The 17,111-nt window shown below is 42.2% G+C and overlaps 2 protein-coding genes across 2 annotated transcripts in view; both read left to right on the top strand.

Moving 5' to 3' along the window:
- LOC115416570 (interleukin-1 receptor accessory protein-like) overlaps window positions 1-2,761 on the top strand; it is an 80,199-nt gene extending 77,438 nt beyond the window's left edge. The window contains exons 8-12 of the mRNA XM_030130383.1: window positions 263-392; window positions 473-621; window positions 704-847; window positions 1,983-2,126; window positions 2,245-2,761. Coding sequence (XP_029986243.1) covers window positions 263-392; window positions 473-621; window positions 704-847; window positions 1,983-2,126; window positions 2,245-2,693 — 1,016 coding nt within the window. The 3' untranslated portion in view covers window positions 2,694-2,761. The remainder of the gene's footprint in view (window positions 1-262; window positions 393-472; window positions 622-703; window positions 848-1,982; window positions 2,127-2,244) is intronic.
- Window positions 2,762-8,524: 5,763 nt separating this feature from the next.
- Window positions 8,525-10,832, top strand: LOC115416571 (uncharacterized). The gene has a single exon (XM_030130384.1). It carries the CDS (start codon window positions 8,613-8,615, stop codon window positions 9,423-9,425), a length of 813 nt encoding a protein of 270 aa, XP_029986244.1. The 5' UTR covers window positions 8,525-8,612; the 3' UTR covers window positions 9,426-10,832.
- The last annotated feature ends 6,279 nt before the right edge of the window (window positions 10,833-17,111 follow it).

The following is a 17,111-nucleotide window of genomic DNA, read 5'->3' as shown; positions in this document are numbered from 1 at the left end:
TTGATTGTTAATACCTTCAGTGTAATTTTTGCATTTCACAAATTCATCCCACGGGCCGGATTGGACCCTTTGGTGGGCCGGATTGGGCCCCCGGGCCGCATGTTTGGGACCTCTGCTCTAAAGCATTAGTTGAGTATCTGTAAGAGTGAACCTGGTGGATCTGATGTGGAATGAGCCAAACAGACATGTTTGTATTTGTACAGTTCCAGTGTGTGTTCATGGGAGATTGACTGATGGGTTTTAATATGATGATGACTGACAGATAAGGAGGTGCGCCTGGTCTGCAGAGGCCTGTTCCCATATGTGGACTCACCCTGGGACATCTGGTGGACCGTCGACGGGAAGACGGTGGAGCAGCTCAACGACAGTCGATTCTCCAAAGTCAAAACCAGGTAAAATAAAAGTAAACGACACTGATCCAGTAATGAAACACAGCTGAGTTCAGGCTGAGCGTAAACCTGCACATGTTCAGGCAGGTGAAGTACGACTACGGCGACCGCCAGGAGGAGAGCGTCCTGGTCATCCACGACTTCCAGGCTGACGACAGGAACAGAGAGTTCAACTGCTCCGTCAAGAACGGCCGTGGTTTTGAGACGCGCCGAGTTCGCCTGGACGTGGAGGGTGAGCGGACGCCCACCTCCACCTCCACCCGTTTCCACGGCTGCGGGCCTGTTGTTAACCGGCTGTGTTTGTGTGTCGTTAGTGGTGCTGCCGTCGGTCGAGCTGGGATGTGGACTCGGGGTCACTCTGGTCCTCATGCTGCTTCTGTTCGTGGTTTATCACATCTTCTGGCTGGAGCTTCTGCTGCTCTATCGCTCCTGGTTCGGCACCGATGAACGCCATACAGGTACCAACACCCGACACAGGTACCAATACCTGACACAGGTACCAATACCTGACACAGGTACAAGCACCCTACACAGGTACTGACACAGGTACCAATACCCGACACAGCTACCAACACCTGACACAGGTTCCGGCACCCGACACAGGTACCGACACCCGACACAGGTACCGACACCCAACACAGGTACCAACACCCGAACAGGTAACAACACCCGACACAGGTTCTGGCACCTGACACAGGTACCAGCTCTCGACACGGGTGACACACATGACGCCAGGATCGCCAGGTTTCTTCTCGGTTTGATTCTGTTTTACTGTGCATCTGTGTCTTACTGCAGTATAAGTGTCATGCTGATGCAACAGTTTTCTGGGATTTTAGCACCTTTTTGTATAATTAAAAAAACACAAACTGGATGAAGGACCATTTCTAAGGTAAGTCATAAAAGCGTAGAGTACGTTTTTTTTTCCCTTCTTCACTGCTTCAGTTTTTACATCCTGACACTAAATTTCGTGGCGTTAATGCTGATCTGTGGCTGCATTTAGATTATTAAACTTTGAACATGAACAGGGACAAAACCACCCGGACCACATGTACACTTTTGTGCTCTCCTTCTATATCAAAACATCTCAAAAACCACCTCGTGAGAGCAGAAAAACTTTTTTGCGATCTTTGACAGTTTTTGCAACATTTCAGTGTTTCCATTACCAGTTTGCTATTGCGCAATTTACATTTTGTGCATTTCTGAGGGTAACGGAAACCCCTTTAGTGTTTTCAGTCGTCCAAAATCCAAACCCAGTCGACAGGAAATGAGTCAGAATAAAACACACTGCTGTACATGTTTGCAGAAGGTTGTCAACGTTGTTAGAGAAACAGAAACTAATGATTAAAAACTAACGGGCGACTAATGCATCACATTTATTCATCAGAAAAGTCTGTCCTTCGTCAGATCAGATAAAGTTGTTTTCTGTGAGATTCTAACGCAACCGTTTCCTGCGTATCATCTCAAACTGATCGGGGGAATTGATGTAACTCCAGTTTGGTTTCCTGTTCAGTTGAAGACGTGACCTTTACAGGAGTGTAAAAAACCAGACCCCTGGTGTGTGACGGCCGTGTGTTTGTGTTTGTGTTTGTGCAGATGATAAGGAGTTCGACGTCTACATCTCGTACGCCAGGAACAGCGAAGAGGAGACGTTTGTTCTGTCCACGCTTCGCCGGGTTCTGGAGAACGAGCTCGGATATTCTGTGTGTATCTTCGACAGGGACAGTCTGCCTGGAGGGAGTGAGTACACACTGCACCACCCACCCAGTTACCCACCCACCCCTTTACCCATCCATCCATCCACCCATCCATCCATCCGTCCATCCATTTGTTCATTATGGTCCATCTCTTCCTGCAGCCATCACAGATGAGACTCTGAGTTTTGTGGCCCGTAGTCGGCGCCTCCTGGTGGTGGTGAGCCCAGGTTATGCGTCCCAGGGCTCCCAGGCCCTGCTGGAGCTGAAGGCTGGGATCGACAGCATGGCGCTGGGGGGGCACCTACGGGTAATCCTGGTCCAGTACAGGCCGCTCCAGCGGCAGGGCTGGGTCAGGGAGCTCCGAGGGGCCCGGGTGGCCCTGGCCCTGGTCCGTTGGCAGGGGGACAAATCCGAGGACCTGACGTCCCACTTCTGGAAGAGGCTGAGGGTGGAGTTACCTGTGCGTAGGGTCAACAGTAAGGAGGAGGGGGGCAGTGGTAAGGACGTAGCTCTGATGAGGCTCAGCAGTCAGAACAGCACCAACTCCCAGACAGGACTGATCAGCAACACCGTCAAACACCCGGAAAACGTCTACAACTACGCCGCGTAGCAGGGCGATGAAACCGCCACCGAGAACCGGACCAACGCAGAAAATGCATCAGCCTTTACCTGTAAAAACACACCAGCTGAAAAGGCTGGGTTCAGTCTAAGCCCCACCCACCCACAAAAAACCAGCCTAACAGGAACCAAACCAGGCTTTACTGAGTCTGAAACTCTACAGAGCAGGGATCTGTTAGTGGATGCAACAGTCCTCATGTCTCCCATTCACTTTTTTGGGCCAGATGTTACCATATTTGGGCAGAGAGGGTGGAGCTGCAGTCCTACCATGGCTCATGGGTGAGATAATGCTGAAGGCTAGCTTACAAACAGGAAACAGTAAAGTTCACTGTCATTCTACTGTTTTTGGGGGAACATATGAACTCCAAGTGAAGTTGAGCTGTTTGTCATGAAAACATGTTGAATTCAGTCGTCCGAGTTTCCGAAAGTCCAGATTGAGCCGAAAACTCCAAGTAAAGATGGACCAAACACTTCGTAGAGAATCCAAATAAAACCAATGAGACCAGAATGAACTAGAACAGCAGTCGGAGAGCGCAGACCTCCACCAAGGCAGATCCCCCCCCCCCCCCGATCACCACCAAAATTTAACCATTTGTTCCTTGTGCCAGTATCAACATGTCCTGAAATTTTCATCCAAATCCACCCATAACTTTTTGAGTTATCTTGCACACAGACACACAGACAGACAGACAGACACACACACACACAGACACACAGACAGACAGACACACACACACACACACACACACACACACACACACACACACACACACACACACACAGACACACAGACAGACAGACAGACACACACAGACACACACACAGACACACACACACACACACACACACACAGACACACAGACAGACAGACACACACACACACAGACACACAGACAGACAGACAAACAGACACACACACACACACACACACACACACACACAGACACACAGACAGACAGACAGACACACACAGACACACACACAGACACACAGACACACACACACACAGACACACAGACAGACAGACACACACACACACAGACACACAGACAGACAGACAAACAGACACACACACACACACACACACACACACACACACAGACACACAGACAGACAGACAGACAGACACACAGACACACAGACACACACACACACACAGACAGACAGACAGACAGACAGACACACACACAGACACACACACAGACACACAGACACACACACACACACACACACAGACACACAGACACACAGACAGACACAGACAGACAGACAGACAGACAGACAGACAGACACACAGACAGACACACAGACAGACAGACAGACAGACAGACAGACAGACAGACAGACAGATGCTGCCAAAAACAGAACCTCCTTGGCAGAGGAAATAAACATAGACCAGTGTAAGTCAGTGGAGGTATTACGACTGTAAGATACGACCACATGGGCTTGGATTTGGGGTCCAGGCCCCTCAGTTTCAGTCACAACAGATCAGCATTACTGTTTTGTCAACGCCTTAGTAGTTTTACTATTTATACTTGTATTACACATATGAAAGACATAGAGTTTAATACGAGCTCTTGGTCCTAAGTTAAAGTTGAAGAAACCAGGTGGTTATTTGGCTTTAAACTATTCTTCATGGTCACAAACCTACAGGTGAAGCATCCAGATCAATAAAATGTACACAGATTTTTCTATAAAAATATTAGAGATGAATTTTATTTTTGTAATATTCTAAAAATATCTTGTACATTCATCACACATTAGTGATGAAACTAATGTATCAGTGTTAAATGTTTTCATAGACTATTTGTGTTTTTTTAAAGGGTTCATTAATCCCTTTTCCTTTGTACATCTGAGCTAAACTGTCCCCATATTGATATAAATGTGTTCCAAACACAAGTGTGTATTGTTGGTTTTTCCATTCAATCCCTGCTGTGCTGATGAGTTTCTTCTGGTAGATGTCAGTGTCAGTCCTTCCATAAACATGAACATAAATCTGTGTTGTTTTGAATCTAGAATGCTGGTTCCCCCTCTATCTCCTACTAAATTCTAAAATGTTTGGGTTTCCTGGTGTGTCCACACATACACACGTTTGGGTTCAACTAGGGATGCACCGACTCATTCCAACACATTAAATGTCAGTAGCAGCACTTTGTTCCAGTCCGACTAATGACAACGACAATAAAGCACATTTACAAAAGGAACGAACAACTGGAATGGGATTATTAAAGACTAGGATCGGTACTCGGTATCAGCAAGTACTCAAATGTAAGTACTTGTACTTGTACTCAGTCTGGAAAAAAGTGGTATCGGTGCATCCCTAGTTTAAACGCTTCTTCTTTGCACAATATACCAATTTAACTACGAAAAACCACTGCTTGCAAGCGCAAAAACTTTTTGACAAGAGTTTTGGCAAAATTGTCGTTTTTCCATTTGGCAAATTTTTATGCGCAAGTTCTATTCACGCAGTTTGAGGGTCAGTGGAAGAGGGATTCCAGTCTCTGAGTCAGTGACTGGATGAAGAGTCCTTTTATACTGAAACTGAAACGAGGCTTCTTCTATTTACAGTCTGATGTGTCCACTGTTTTTACATCATTATCAGAGATCACAACTACCGTGACCTTTGACCTTTTTGGCATCAAAATGTACTTATGTCATCCTTGAGTGGAGGTGAATGCCCATCGACACCCCCCCCCCCCCCCCTTTTTATTCTGAAATAAGGAAACTCATGGACCAACTCTCTGTCGGCAGGTGACCTCTGACCTTTGGCCAATGAATCCCATGAGTCCATCGTTGAGTCCAAGTGAACTTGACCCAGATACGACATAGAGCATTGATCACTTCAGCGTCATATTTGCCGTCTAATACTATCAGTTTTCATCAATACACTGTATTCTACATAATCTATATATACATTAAAACATGTTATGATGCCTGGTATATCCAAGGGTGTTTCCCCCAAATGCCCCCAACCCTCTGCTATAGAATAAAGCAAATTAACCACACAATAGACAAAAGATGCCAACTTCATTGTTAGTCATAAAGCGGATTGTGGATAGATTTAATATAAAATGTGACACTGTATAGAAATACTCATAACCATTCATTTGATATTTTCAGAATATTCTCAAACATGAGATGATCGTTATCATGGAATTCACCTCTGAAAGTAATAATTATTTGCTGAATAATGTCAGAAAAGATGTTAGATACTTGTTGGACGATCAATATGAACCCAGTTTGAACTTGATCGGCCAACTATTTCCTTAATGTCCAAAAAAAAGGGTTTTCAGCAGAAGTTCCTCCAACTATTTGGAAAAAACACACCCCCTGGTGTCCAAATATGACATCGCGTAAACTCAAGGTAGTGCATGAAGAAACAGAACTGTTCGACAGTGGATCTGAACTCAGTCTGAGCTTCATGGACCTGATCGTGTCAGAACAATGAACCCATTGAACCCTAAACTCCACCTAGGGCAGGGGTGTCAAACTCATTTTAGTTCATGGGCCAGATTCAGCTAAATTTGATCCGAAGTGGGCCGAACCAGTAAAATAATAACAGAACTAGAAAAGCACTCAGGGAGCACAGACCTCCACCAAGGCAGATCAGTGGGCCCCTGTGCCCCCCCACCCCCGATCACCACCAAAATTTAATCATTTGTTCCTTGTGCCAGTATCAACATCTCCTGAAATGTTCATCCAAATGTGTTATCTTGCACACAGACAGACAAACCAACGCCGACAAAAACAGAACCTCCTTGGTGAAGGTAATAATATAGAAATTATGTCAACTCCAAACTTTTCTCTATGTTTTAGAGCAAAAAAAGTTCATTTACATTATGAACAGGTTTACATCTACAGACTATCCTTTCAAAAGATGTGAATAACATGAACAAACTGAAAAAATAAGTACAAGTTTAACACTATTCTGCCTCAGTTTATCATTTCCACATGTACATTAGAACTTACAGATCACAGTGGATCTACAAACACACAAAACATGTAATAACAGACAGAATATTGTTAATTGTTCTGACTTCTCTTAACACATTTCAGGTTGTTCATATTTGTTCAGGTTATTCATATTTTTTGCAAAATTAGACTTTGTTTTAGTGTAAATACATGAAAATATTTACATTTACAAAGAGAAACATTTGGATTTGTCTTTTACATGTTATTATGATCGTATTTGACTGATCCGACCCATTTGAGATTGAACTGGTCTGAATGTGGAACCTGAACTAAAAGGATTGTTCATATCTCAGTATAATTTTTGCATTTCACAAATTCAGCCCAGGGCCAGACTGGACCCTTAGGCGGGCCGGATTTGGCCCTCGGGCAGCATGTTTGACACCTGTGACCTAGTGGATGAAAATGAGCCCATGTGAACTCTGGATGGTAGAACATGGACATGTGGAAGAACATCAGTATGAAGCACATTTGATCTCAATCAGCCGATTATCGATGATTCATGTCCAAAAACACTGATGTTGAACTACAGCGCCCCCATGTGGATGACTGATAATACTGATAGAAGCTGAAGTCTGTAGGTACTTCCACTGGGGGGGTCCACTAAGGTGGTTATCAAGGAGAAGAAATCCAACCACATCTGTCCTAGTTATCGACAAAACACCAAGGAGATCCGGCGGCGGCGGATCCAGCAGCGTTTAGGGTAAAAACATTCTACATCTGAAATGTAATTTCGGGGATATAATTACATCAAAGATTTGAAAACTGTCATTTTTATCCTACTCATGGACAGGAAATGATCACCACTCAAAATATCCCATTGGTCACCAGACATTTACATTTACAAATCAATAATCGATCCATTTTATTTATCTAATGCCACATCATAATCAAAGTTCAGGGGTTAGGGTCAGTGTCTCATGACACTTTACATTTAGACCTGTTCGAAAACAGACTCTTAACATCCTGACCCACAGACTCCAGCAGAATCCTACGTAAACCACATTACTTACATTGCATTTGTATAAACCACAGGAAAAGTTATTTTAATCAATAACTTTTAAAACAGAAGCACATCTTCATAGTCTGATTTGTCATAAAGACTAAATGTGCTGATGCCTTTAACCCTTTCATGCATGAATTCTGAGAACTTAAATTAATATTGTTTTTCTTGAGAGATTTTTTTTCCTCTTTAGGCATGAAAACAATGCAACTGAATTTTTTTATGAGCCTATTTTTCATGGAGTTACAAAAATGTCCACTCAGCTGGACACCTTGCATTTAATTTTTGAAGCAAAGAAACATGTATTTAAAACCCATCATCAGAAAGTGATAAACTGTGTGAAAACTATGAAATAATAACATTTTTAATGCCACCAATGCTGTTTTCTCACATTTTAACATGCTCTAATACTAGTTGTTAATTCATGGAGATAATATACAAAAAAAAAAAAAAAAAAAACTTTTTGATTTAGAAATCTGTTAATTGCAGTCTAATAACAATTAACAATTGATTTACACTCAAACATGTTACTGCAGATCAGGTTTTATGTAGAAAAGCAGAGTTATGGTAATGGTATGAACGTCAGTGGATGGGATGGTGCATAAGCATCCGCTGTGTCAGCTGACATGGAACTAAAACAACAGAACCCACAAATATACACGGGAACATGTGTAGAATAACTGTCCACTGGAGTGACCAGTATGAATGAAAGGGTGAATGAAGTGGGTGTGGTCACTAGATCTATTAGATTAGATCTATTAGATCTATATCTATAACTCTAACCCATACGTAGATAAATAATATCTATAATAATACAATGGTATGTGTTGAGCTGCTAATGTGACTGAAGAGCTGTGGTTTTATTCTGGCCCCTCCCCCTTGTTTCTGATTGGTCCTGTCTGTCCTCTGTCAGACCTATCGGACGTCATCCTGCGTTCGATGCAGCGGAGTCGCCGCCTAGTGTTCGTGGTCAGTCCCGACTTCCTGGTGGAGAAGAGCTTCAGTCTGCTGGAGTGTCGTCTGGGTCTGTACCTTCATCACGGTCACGGCGCCGCCATCGTTAGCGTGGTTTACCGCTCCGTCAGTAAACTCCAGTGTGTGGAGGCGGCGCAACTGCGACAGGCGTCCGTCAGCGCCATCAAGTGGCGAGGAGGCCGCTCTGAACCGCCGCGCTCACGCTTCTGGCTGCGACTGAGGCTGGCGTTGCCCGTCCGGCCCCTGGCCATGGGCAGGAGGTTGATTGACAGCACATCGTCTCACTCGGACCTGGCAGCGATGGTTCTGCAGCGGGCGCAATGGATCCAGAACCACGGAGCCAATCAGAGCCACAGGAACAGGCGGACTTCAGCCAATCAGAACCGCAGAGACAGGCCGGCCCCAGCCAGAGGGAGGGGCCACATGAAGAGGGCAGGGAGTGGAGCGTCATGGAAGGAGGCGGGGTCAACGAACAGAGAGGAGGGGCTGCGACAGAGCTGGTTGGGAGGCGCCGGGGTTAGGGGTCAGGTGGGGGCTCCGAGGGGTGACGTAACCATAGAAACAGAGCAGCAGCTGTCACATGACAAAACTGAGATACGGTCAGACCCTGTACCTGAAACCGACCCCACCCTAAACCCAGACCCCACCCACTTTACTCCTGACCCCGCCCCCGTCCCTGTCCTAGGCCCTGACTCCACCCTCTCCACCTGCCAACAGGAAGATGGAGGGAAACATCAACAGCAGCTGATTGGCTCTCACAGCTCTGAGATTCAGTGATGTCAACAATGAAAGGGGGAGGGGCTTGCACTTTATTTAACCCCGCCCTCAGGCTGCTGAATGTCTCAGTTATTCCAGACTCTGCAAGAACACAGATGAAGGAACGATCAGGTCTCCTGTTACGTCCACACCGTCTGTCACCATGGAGACGCCGGGGATCGGTCAGCTGATCAGTCACATGACTTCAATGTTCACTAATAACAAAATGACGTTGTATGTTACTAACCCTAACGCTAACTGCTAAATCAATTTGAAATCAGTTTGAAATCAATTTGAAATCAATAAAAAGTCCCTAAAAAGTGCTCAGAACTGGAAGTTTATTGAGCTTTGGTGAATATTTACCAAACATGAAAGTAGGTTTGAGCAAGTCCCACAATATTTCATCTCATCAAGTCTCTAAAAGTTACTTAAATGATTTTAGATCATTTTAGTTTTGTTTTTTTTTAAATTTGAAAACAAAAACAGTAAATTACAAAACGTATTTAAAACGAGGTATTACACAAGTTATTAAAATATGATTAATCTCATACATTATATCACAATGAAATACATTAAGTAAAAAAAGGTCAAATTAGGTGCAGAATCTTAATTATTCAAATTAAAATGAAATATGTGATATGAAATATAATCAACAAAAGATTGATATTTTAAAAGCTGCCTTTGGTGTATTTATTCCATAACTGTTTATGCCTTTATTTATATTCCAAGCATTGGTTCACTTCATTTTTAGATGATGTTCATTAGATCAAAAACCTCCATATTCAAGCACAAATGTTTTTGTGAAATTACATCAATTTAACTTAGATTTAATAATTTTCATCGTCATTTTCCAAATGCTCATTAATTAAGTTTGCATGAAAATCCGATTGGATTTGTTAGGATTTTCGTGTTCGTTGATTGGAAGCTCCAAAGCCGAGTTCAGGACGCGCTTGGTCTCAGTTTAAGAATTTATTCTGATCACATGTGAAATATAAAACTCAGCGCTGGTCTGTGTGGACAGAAGCTCCTGCAGGAACTCCAGTCAAAGAGCCCCGAATACCGGCTGGGATCTTCTTGGGTGACTCCACCCCGAACAATAGGTTGGACTTCGCAACGTCATCTGACTCTGTCTTCTGATTGGACCTCACCTGTCGACGTGACTTGCCAGCCGTCAGTCCACCTCTTTGCTGCTAGAACGTGCCACGCAAAGTGTTCTGATTGTTGTCGTAGTCGTGCATCTGTTGGAGTGTGAGTTCTCAGCCTCTGTAGACACAACATCTTCTCCAGCGAACAGAACTGACCCTGAACTTATCAGATGTGACGTCCATGAGTTCACTGCACAGGTGTCAAACATGTGGCCCGGGGGCCAAATGTGGCCCGCCAAAGGTTCCAATCTGGCCCGTGGGATGCATTTGTGAAATGCAAAAATTACACTTAAGATGATCACAGAAAATTTTGGTTCAGATTCCACATTCAGACCAGGAAAAACATTATCATAATAACCTACAAATACTTACAACTCCATTTTTTTCTTTTTGTAAATGTAAATATTTTCATGTAATTTTCCTGTATTTACACTAAAACAAGCTATGATTTCACAGAAAACGTAAATGTCCTGAACAAATATGAAAAACCAGAAATATCTGAAGAGACATAAGTGTAACTTTAATGATATTCTGCCTGTTACTGAATATTTAGTGCATTTACAGATCCACTGGGATCTGTAAGTTGTAATGAACATGACATCAATGATAAAATGAGGCAGAATATTGTTAAAATTGCACTTATTTTTCTTAACACATTTTAGGTCGTTCGTGTTCTTCACATTGTTTTAAAGGACAGTTTGTAGATGTAAACATTTTCATCATGTAAGGAAAGTTTGGAGTTGACTTTATTTATATAGAATTATGTTATAATTTTACTGGCTCGGCCCACTTCAGACCAAATTTGGCTGAATTTGGACCCTGAACTAAAATGAGTTTGACAGCCCTGATCTATGGTGTCAAAATCATTTGAATTCAGGTTCCACCTACAGACACATACGGTCCTATTAGATTTGAAGTGGGTCAGAACCAGTAAAATATTATCATAATAACCTATAAATAATGACAACCCTAAATTCTCTCTTTGTGTATTTTTGGTGTAAAAAAGTAAAATTACATGAAAATGTTGACATTACCAAACTATACTTTTACAAAAAACCTGAACAAATATGACCAAACGGAAATGACTTCAGAAAAGTAAATGCACAGAGGCATTTGGAAAAGAAGTATTTACTATAACAGAGGACTGTCTGCTTTGGAGGAGGATTTCTCAGTCTTTTCTCACCCAGGAGCTCACAGCCTGGGCTCTGCAGGCACTTCCACACCACAGGGTTTTAGGCCTCATGCAGAAAGTGTTGCAGGTGTTCACACATCATCCAGAGGTTTCTGAACATCAGCCCTAGACTCCAAATGTTTGTTCTGATTATGAGTGTCCATGCCAGCAATAATTACATATCTATTGATTTTATTTTAAATTATTTTAGATTATTTATATCTTTATTTATGCAAAATATAATTAATTATAATCTTGTATACCCTCATAAACATAAACCTGTTGATGCAGAAAAAAAAAGTAAATGTAATTTGACCAGTATTCTGCCTGTTACTAAATGTTTTGTTCAGTTGTAACGCACATGTGTAAATGATAAACTGATAAACCGAGGCAGAATACTGTTAAAATTGCACTTGTTTTTCTTAAGACAATTCAAGTAGTTCATGTTATTCAGATTTTTAAGGAAACGTTGTAGATGTAAACCTGATCATAATATAATTTGCCTTTTTTCACTGTTATTATTTGACTGGTCCGGCCCACTGCAGATTAAACTGAACTAACATGAGTTTGACAGAACTGGTTAGAGGCAAGCTTCACCAGTAGAGAAATACTGGGAGTAAGTAATACTGGTAATAAGTTACTGTGGCTTTTTAGAGCAGTTCAGAGCAAGACTGTATTTATTCTATAATTATTCTTCAGATGAGATTAAAGACAATGCTGCGATGAGGAGGAGGAGGTTTTCTTTATGTTCATCATATTGATCCCATGTGAATTATTTCATCATTTACACATTTGTCGGTTTAAAAGATCATTTTATGAGTTGTTAAAGTCACAGTTTGTTGTAAAACGGCTGAATCATCAAACTGTAGAAATGCATTAATGATCCACTGACGTCAAGAGTCAGAGATAATTATCCAGTTTCTTTTGTGGTAAAAATAAAATACTGGTGAATGGACAGACTCTGTCAGTCAGAGGTGTCAAACATGCGGCCCGGGGGCCAAATGTGTCCCACCAAAGGTTCCAATGCGGCCCGTGGGATGAATTTATGAAGTGTAAAAATTCCACAGTCCAGGCTGTGGAACTGATTTTAGTTCAGGTTCCACATCCAGACCAATCTGATCTACAGTCAAATAGTAACAGCAGAAGAACCCACAAAAAAAAACATGACTGCAGATTTTCTTCTCAGTTTGATGTAAAAAAAAAAAAAAAAAAAATACACTATGTTTATAAATAATGACAACTTCAAATGTTTGTCTTTGTTTTAGTGCAAAAAATAACATTAAATTATGAAAATACTTACATTTACAAACCATCCTGTAACAATAAAATGTCAATAACCTGAACAAATATGAACAACCTGAAATGTCTGAAGTAAATTCAGTCCAGTTTGAACTCTTTTCTGCCTGTTCCTCAGTGTTTAGTGTCTTTGTGGCAGATACTTCAGGGCAAAAACAGGACTGAAAAACCACTGCAGGAGCCACAACAACTGAAGTCAAGGTCATCATCCAGACTGATGGACCAACAACAGTGTGTGTAGATCTGATCCAGAATGCACATGTAGAAATGACAAGTGGAGGCAGAAGATTGTTAAAATTGCACTGATTTTTCTGAAGAAATGTCAGTTTTTTCAGGTTATTCACATCTTTTTTGTTTGGATAGTTTATAAAAGTAAGTATTTTCATCATTTAATGGGTTTTTTTGCACGAAAACAAAGACAACAATTTGCAGTTGTCATTATTTATCAGTTATTCTGTTCTTATTTTACTGGTTCGGTCCACTGCGGATCAAATCAGGTGAATGTGGAACCTGAAAGAACAGGAGTTTGAGAACCCTGCTGTAAGTGTTGCATGTGATCGGTGTATGATTCCTGTTCCTGTTTAGTACAGTTTTAACAAATAAAGATTTGTATTTAAACCTTAAAGTCTCCATTTAAACCATATATTTAAACCAGACCCACCCTGGCTCCACTTAACTTTTAGTAAAAATATCATAGAAGTGAATAAAAACGGTGACTGAAATTTCAGTTTTGGAGCAGATACTATAGACCACCGGAGGGCGCCGACCACCCACTGAAAAAAGCTGTGAAATACTCTGAAATACTCCACAAACCATGAATTATTGTGTCAGACTTCATCGAGAACAGTTTTTGAATGAAAAAAAAAACAAAAAACATTGTGACCAACAGTGAAAAACAGTGAATTTCCTTTTTCAGGCACATATATAGCCTTATGTTGGACCAGCGGGGGGCGCTGAAGACCACCTGAATAATGGTATGAAACAGTGAAATACCCCATGGACCATGAACTCATGCTTCAGGTTCTCATTTACTGTTACATTAATGTGTTTAATAATCCACAAAAGGTCCCCATATACTGTTATATGAATGAATGAATGTTTCTATTCTTGTGTCTCACATACAGACATGCCCAGCCCTTCCATGGGTTTAGAAGACACCATAAATACAAACCAAAGATCAAATACCAGACGATAGACACAGAATATAAACAAAACAAAATACTGACCTGTTTAAACAAACACATCTGCTGCTTTTTCCAGGCTTTACAAACAAATAATGTTAATTTAAATACATTTGAACTAAAAAACCATTTCATCTGGTCCTCATCAGTTGCTCCAGAACAGATCAGGATTTTGGATAAACATGTCATATAGAGGACAATACAAAAGAACATGGGATTCATTTTCCACTTCCCTCCAATCACACAGTCCACAAAGTCTGTTTTCTTCTGGGGTTTGGGTCAGTCTCCCAGTTTCTAAAGCCAAGGGAAGGATTCCTGTTCGCAGCTGAGCCGTTAGGGACCTGTGGTTCCTGGTCACTTTGGCACTGACATAAAACTCTGTTTTCTGTGTTTTTTAGTTGAATGTATGTCTGCAGCTTCGGTTTAGTCTGGATCCCATTCACCCAGTTTTCTTCAAAAGCAGACATTAGGTTAGCTCTGACCTTATTAATACTACATGAAAGGTTGTTGTGAATATATACTGTAGTTGTGCTTCTGCAAAGACAGATCTGACCTCTGCCGCCCAAGGGGACCTTGTCCTACCCCAGCCAAATACTTTTTGGGTTATTCGATTATCTGGCATATTAATAAATCGATTCCATAATTGAACCATTTCACATTTTCTTTGAATTGCAAAGAAAATGTGAAATGGTTAGATACATATTAAATATATTTAATAATCCATAAAAGGTCCCCTTACACTGTTATATTAAATAATCTATAATCCTGGCTGTTGGGTTGGGTTAGAATCATGGCTGCATCATCTTGAACTGAACCCCCCCCCCCCCATGGACTCCCCAGTCCCACCGTCCGTCTGTGGTCTTAAATAAATGCAGATGAGGACAGTGCCATGAATGCACTGGAACAGCTGATATGACCCCTTTGAAGGATAAAGGCTTCACTCATAAAGGGTCATGGGGGGGTGGGGGGGGCACAGGTGTGAATGTCAGAGTCATGTCCCTTTTTGGAGCAGGTAGTCTTCTGTTGGACCAGCGGGGGCGCTGATGAGCCTTTCCTGGACAGCATTAGTCCTGGACAGTGTCTGCTGGGTCTTAAATGTCTTCAGCCTCTTAAACACATGTTCTTTTCTGACAGAAACCAGTGTTTCCTTCCTTTCTGCCGGTTTGAGTTTCAGTTGTGAAATCACAAACTAATCCCGTCTGTCGTCTCAGTGACCGACACACTTCGACCTCCCCTTGTCTTTGTTCTGTTCTTCCACCTCTTCTTATTTGACTCAGTCACATCCTTCGCGTCTCCTCCTGTGTTTCTTTGCTCATTCAGATGGCAGACGACTTCTGATTTACATTTTTACACTGAAAGTAGTGAATAAACTGCAGACGTAAAAGGATCAGAGCGGTGATCTGAGGGGCCTCCTGAGCTATAAATATACAAACACTGATTATTCAAAGCTCTGCTCATGGCATCATCCATCATTTCCAGCACATTTCCTGTTGTGTGTAAAGGATCGATAGAAAAAATGGCACAGTTGATTAAAAGCACTTTAAGCAACAACGGCGATCAATAAGTGCATTTATTAACTGATCTGTGTGAGGATGTCGTCCAGTTCTTCACAGCGTTAGCTTCCAAAGGGCAGAGGTTTAGATAAACCTGCTTCAAAAACAACCAAAACCTACAAAAACTAACCTGCATCAATATTACACATGTCATTTATTTGTATTAACGGTGATTGAAGAGCTTCAGGCAAAGAAAGGGTTAAGAAGCGCACGTGCACGTGCACGTGCACTAGCACTAGTACTAGCACTGGCACTAGCACTAGTACTAGCACTAGCCTGAGTACTAGTGCTAGCACTAGCACTAGTACTAGCACTAGTACAACCACTGGCACTAGTACTAGTACTAGCACTAGCACTAGCACTAGCACTAGTACAACCACTAGTACTAGTACTAGTACTAGCACTAGCACTAGCACTAGCACTAGTACAACCACTGGCACTAGTACTAGTACTAGCACTAGTACTAGCACTAGTGCTTGCACTAGTACTAGTACTAGCACTGGCACTAGTACTAGCACTAGTACTAGCACTAGTGCTAGCACTACTACTAGTACTAGCACTGGCACTAGTACTAGTACTAGCACTAGTACTAGCACTAGCACTAGTACAACCACTGGCACTAGCACTAGTGCTAGCACTAGTACTAGCACTGGCACTAGCGCTAGTACTAATACAGCTGAAACATCTGCATGTCCACACCACCTCAGTGTCCACCTCACAGCTGTTACCCGCTGAAAGGGGGTTAGGCTTTCTCAAATCCACCACTTCCTGTTCATCCTGATACAGACCACAAAAGCTGCGTCATCAGAATATTTTGACAGAACTTGGAGTTGTACTTAAAGTCGACTGTGTACAATATGAACAGGAAAGAAGCCAGTACAGTCCCCTGTGGAACCCCACCTGCACATTACTGGTCCAAACACAGTTTCCAGCCTGACAAACTGGGATCTACCTGTTAGTAGGACACAAATAAGGATCCACATCCATCCCCAGGACTGGACGGACAGACTGTGTCAAACACATTTGACGAATCAATGATCATATGTTGTGTTTTTTTACATCATATTCCTCTTTTATCGTCTTTTACATCCTTTCTTTCTGTTCCATTTGTTGTGTGTCATCCTTTCTAGATTCATGAAGGAATCTTTCACATGTGTTCATGTCATTCATTCATTCAGTGGTTTCTCAGCCTGCTTATTCCAAACACAGTCCACTTGTTTACAGAACAAACCCCAACGTCACTCGGGCCTTTTTGAAAATGTTGTGGCTCAGTGCATTGTGGGAATGTGAGTTCCCTGCAGCAGCAGCAGCAGCAGGTTGTCCGTCTGTTGGTGAGTGTTGAACCCACATGTGTCCTTTAC

Source organism: Sphaeramia orbicularis, unplaced genomic scaffold, assembly GCF_902148855.1.
Source record: "Sphaeramia orbicularis unplaced genomic scaffold, fSphaOr1.1, whole genome shotgun sequence".
NCBI classification, from domain to species: Eukaryota; Metazoa; Chordata; class Actinopteri; order Kurtiformes; family Apogonidae; genus Sphaeramia; species Sphaeramia orbicularis.
This window is presented reverse-complemented; position numbering and strand designations above follow the sequence as displayed.

Coding starts and splice junctions, on each gene's coding strand:
- LOC115416571 (XM_030130384.1), top strand. CDS start 8,613: ATGCAGCGGAGTCGCCGCCTAGTGTTCGTGGTCAGTCCCGACTTCCTG.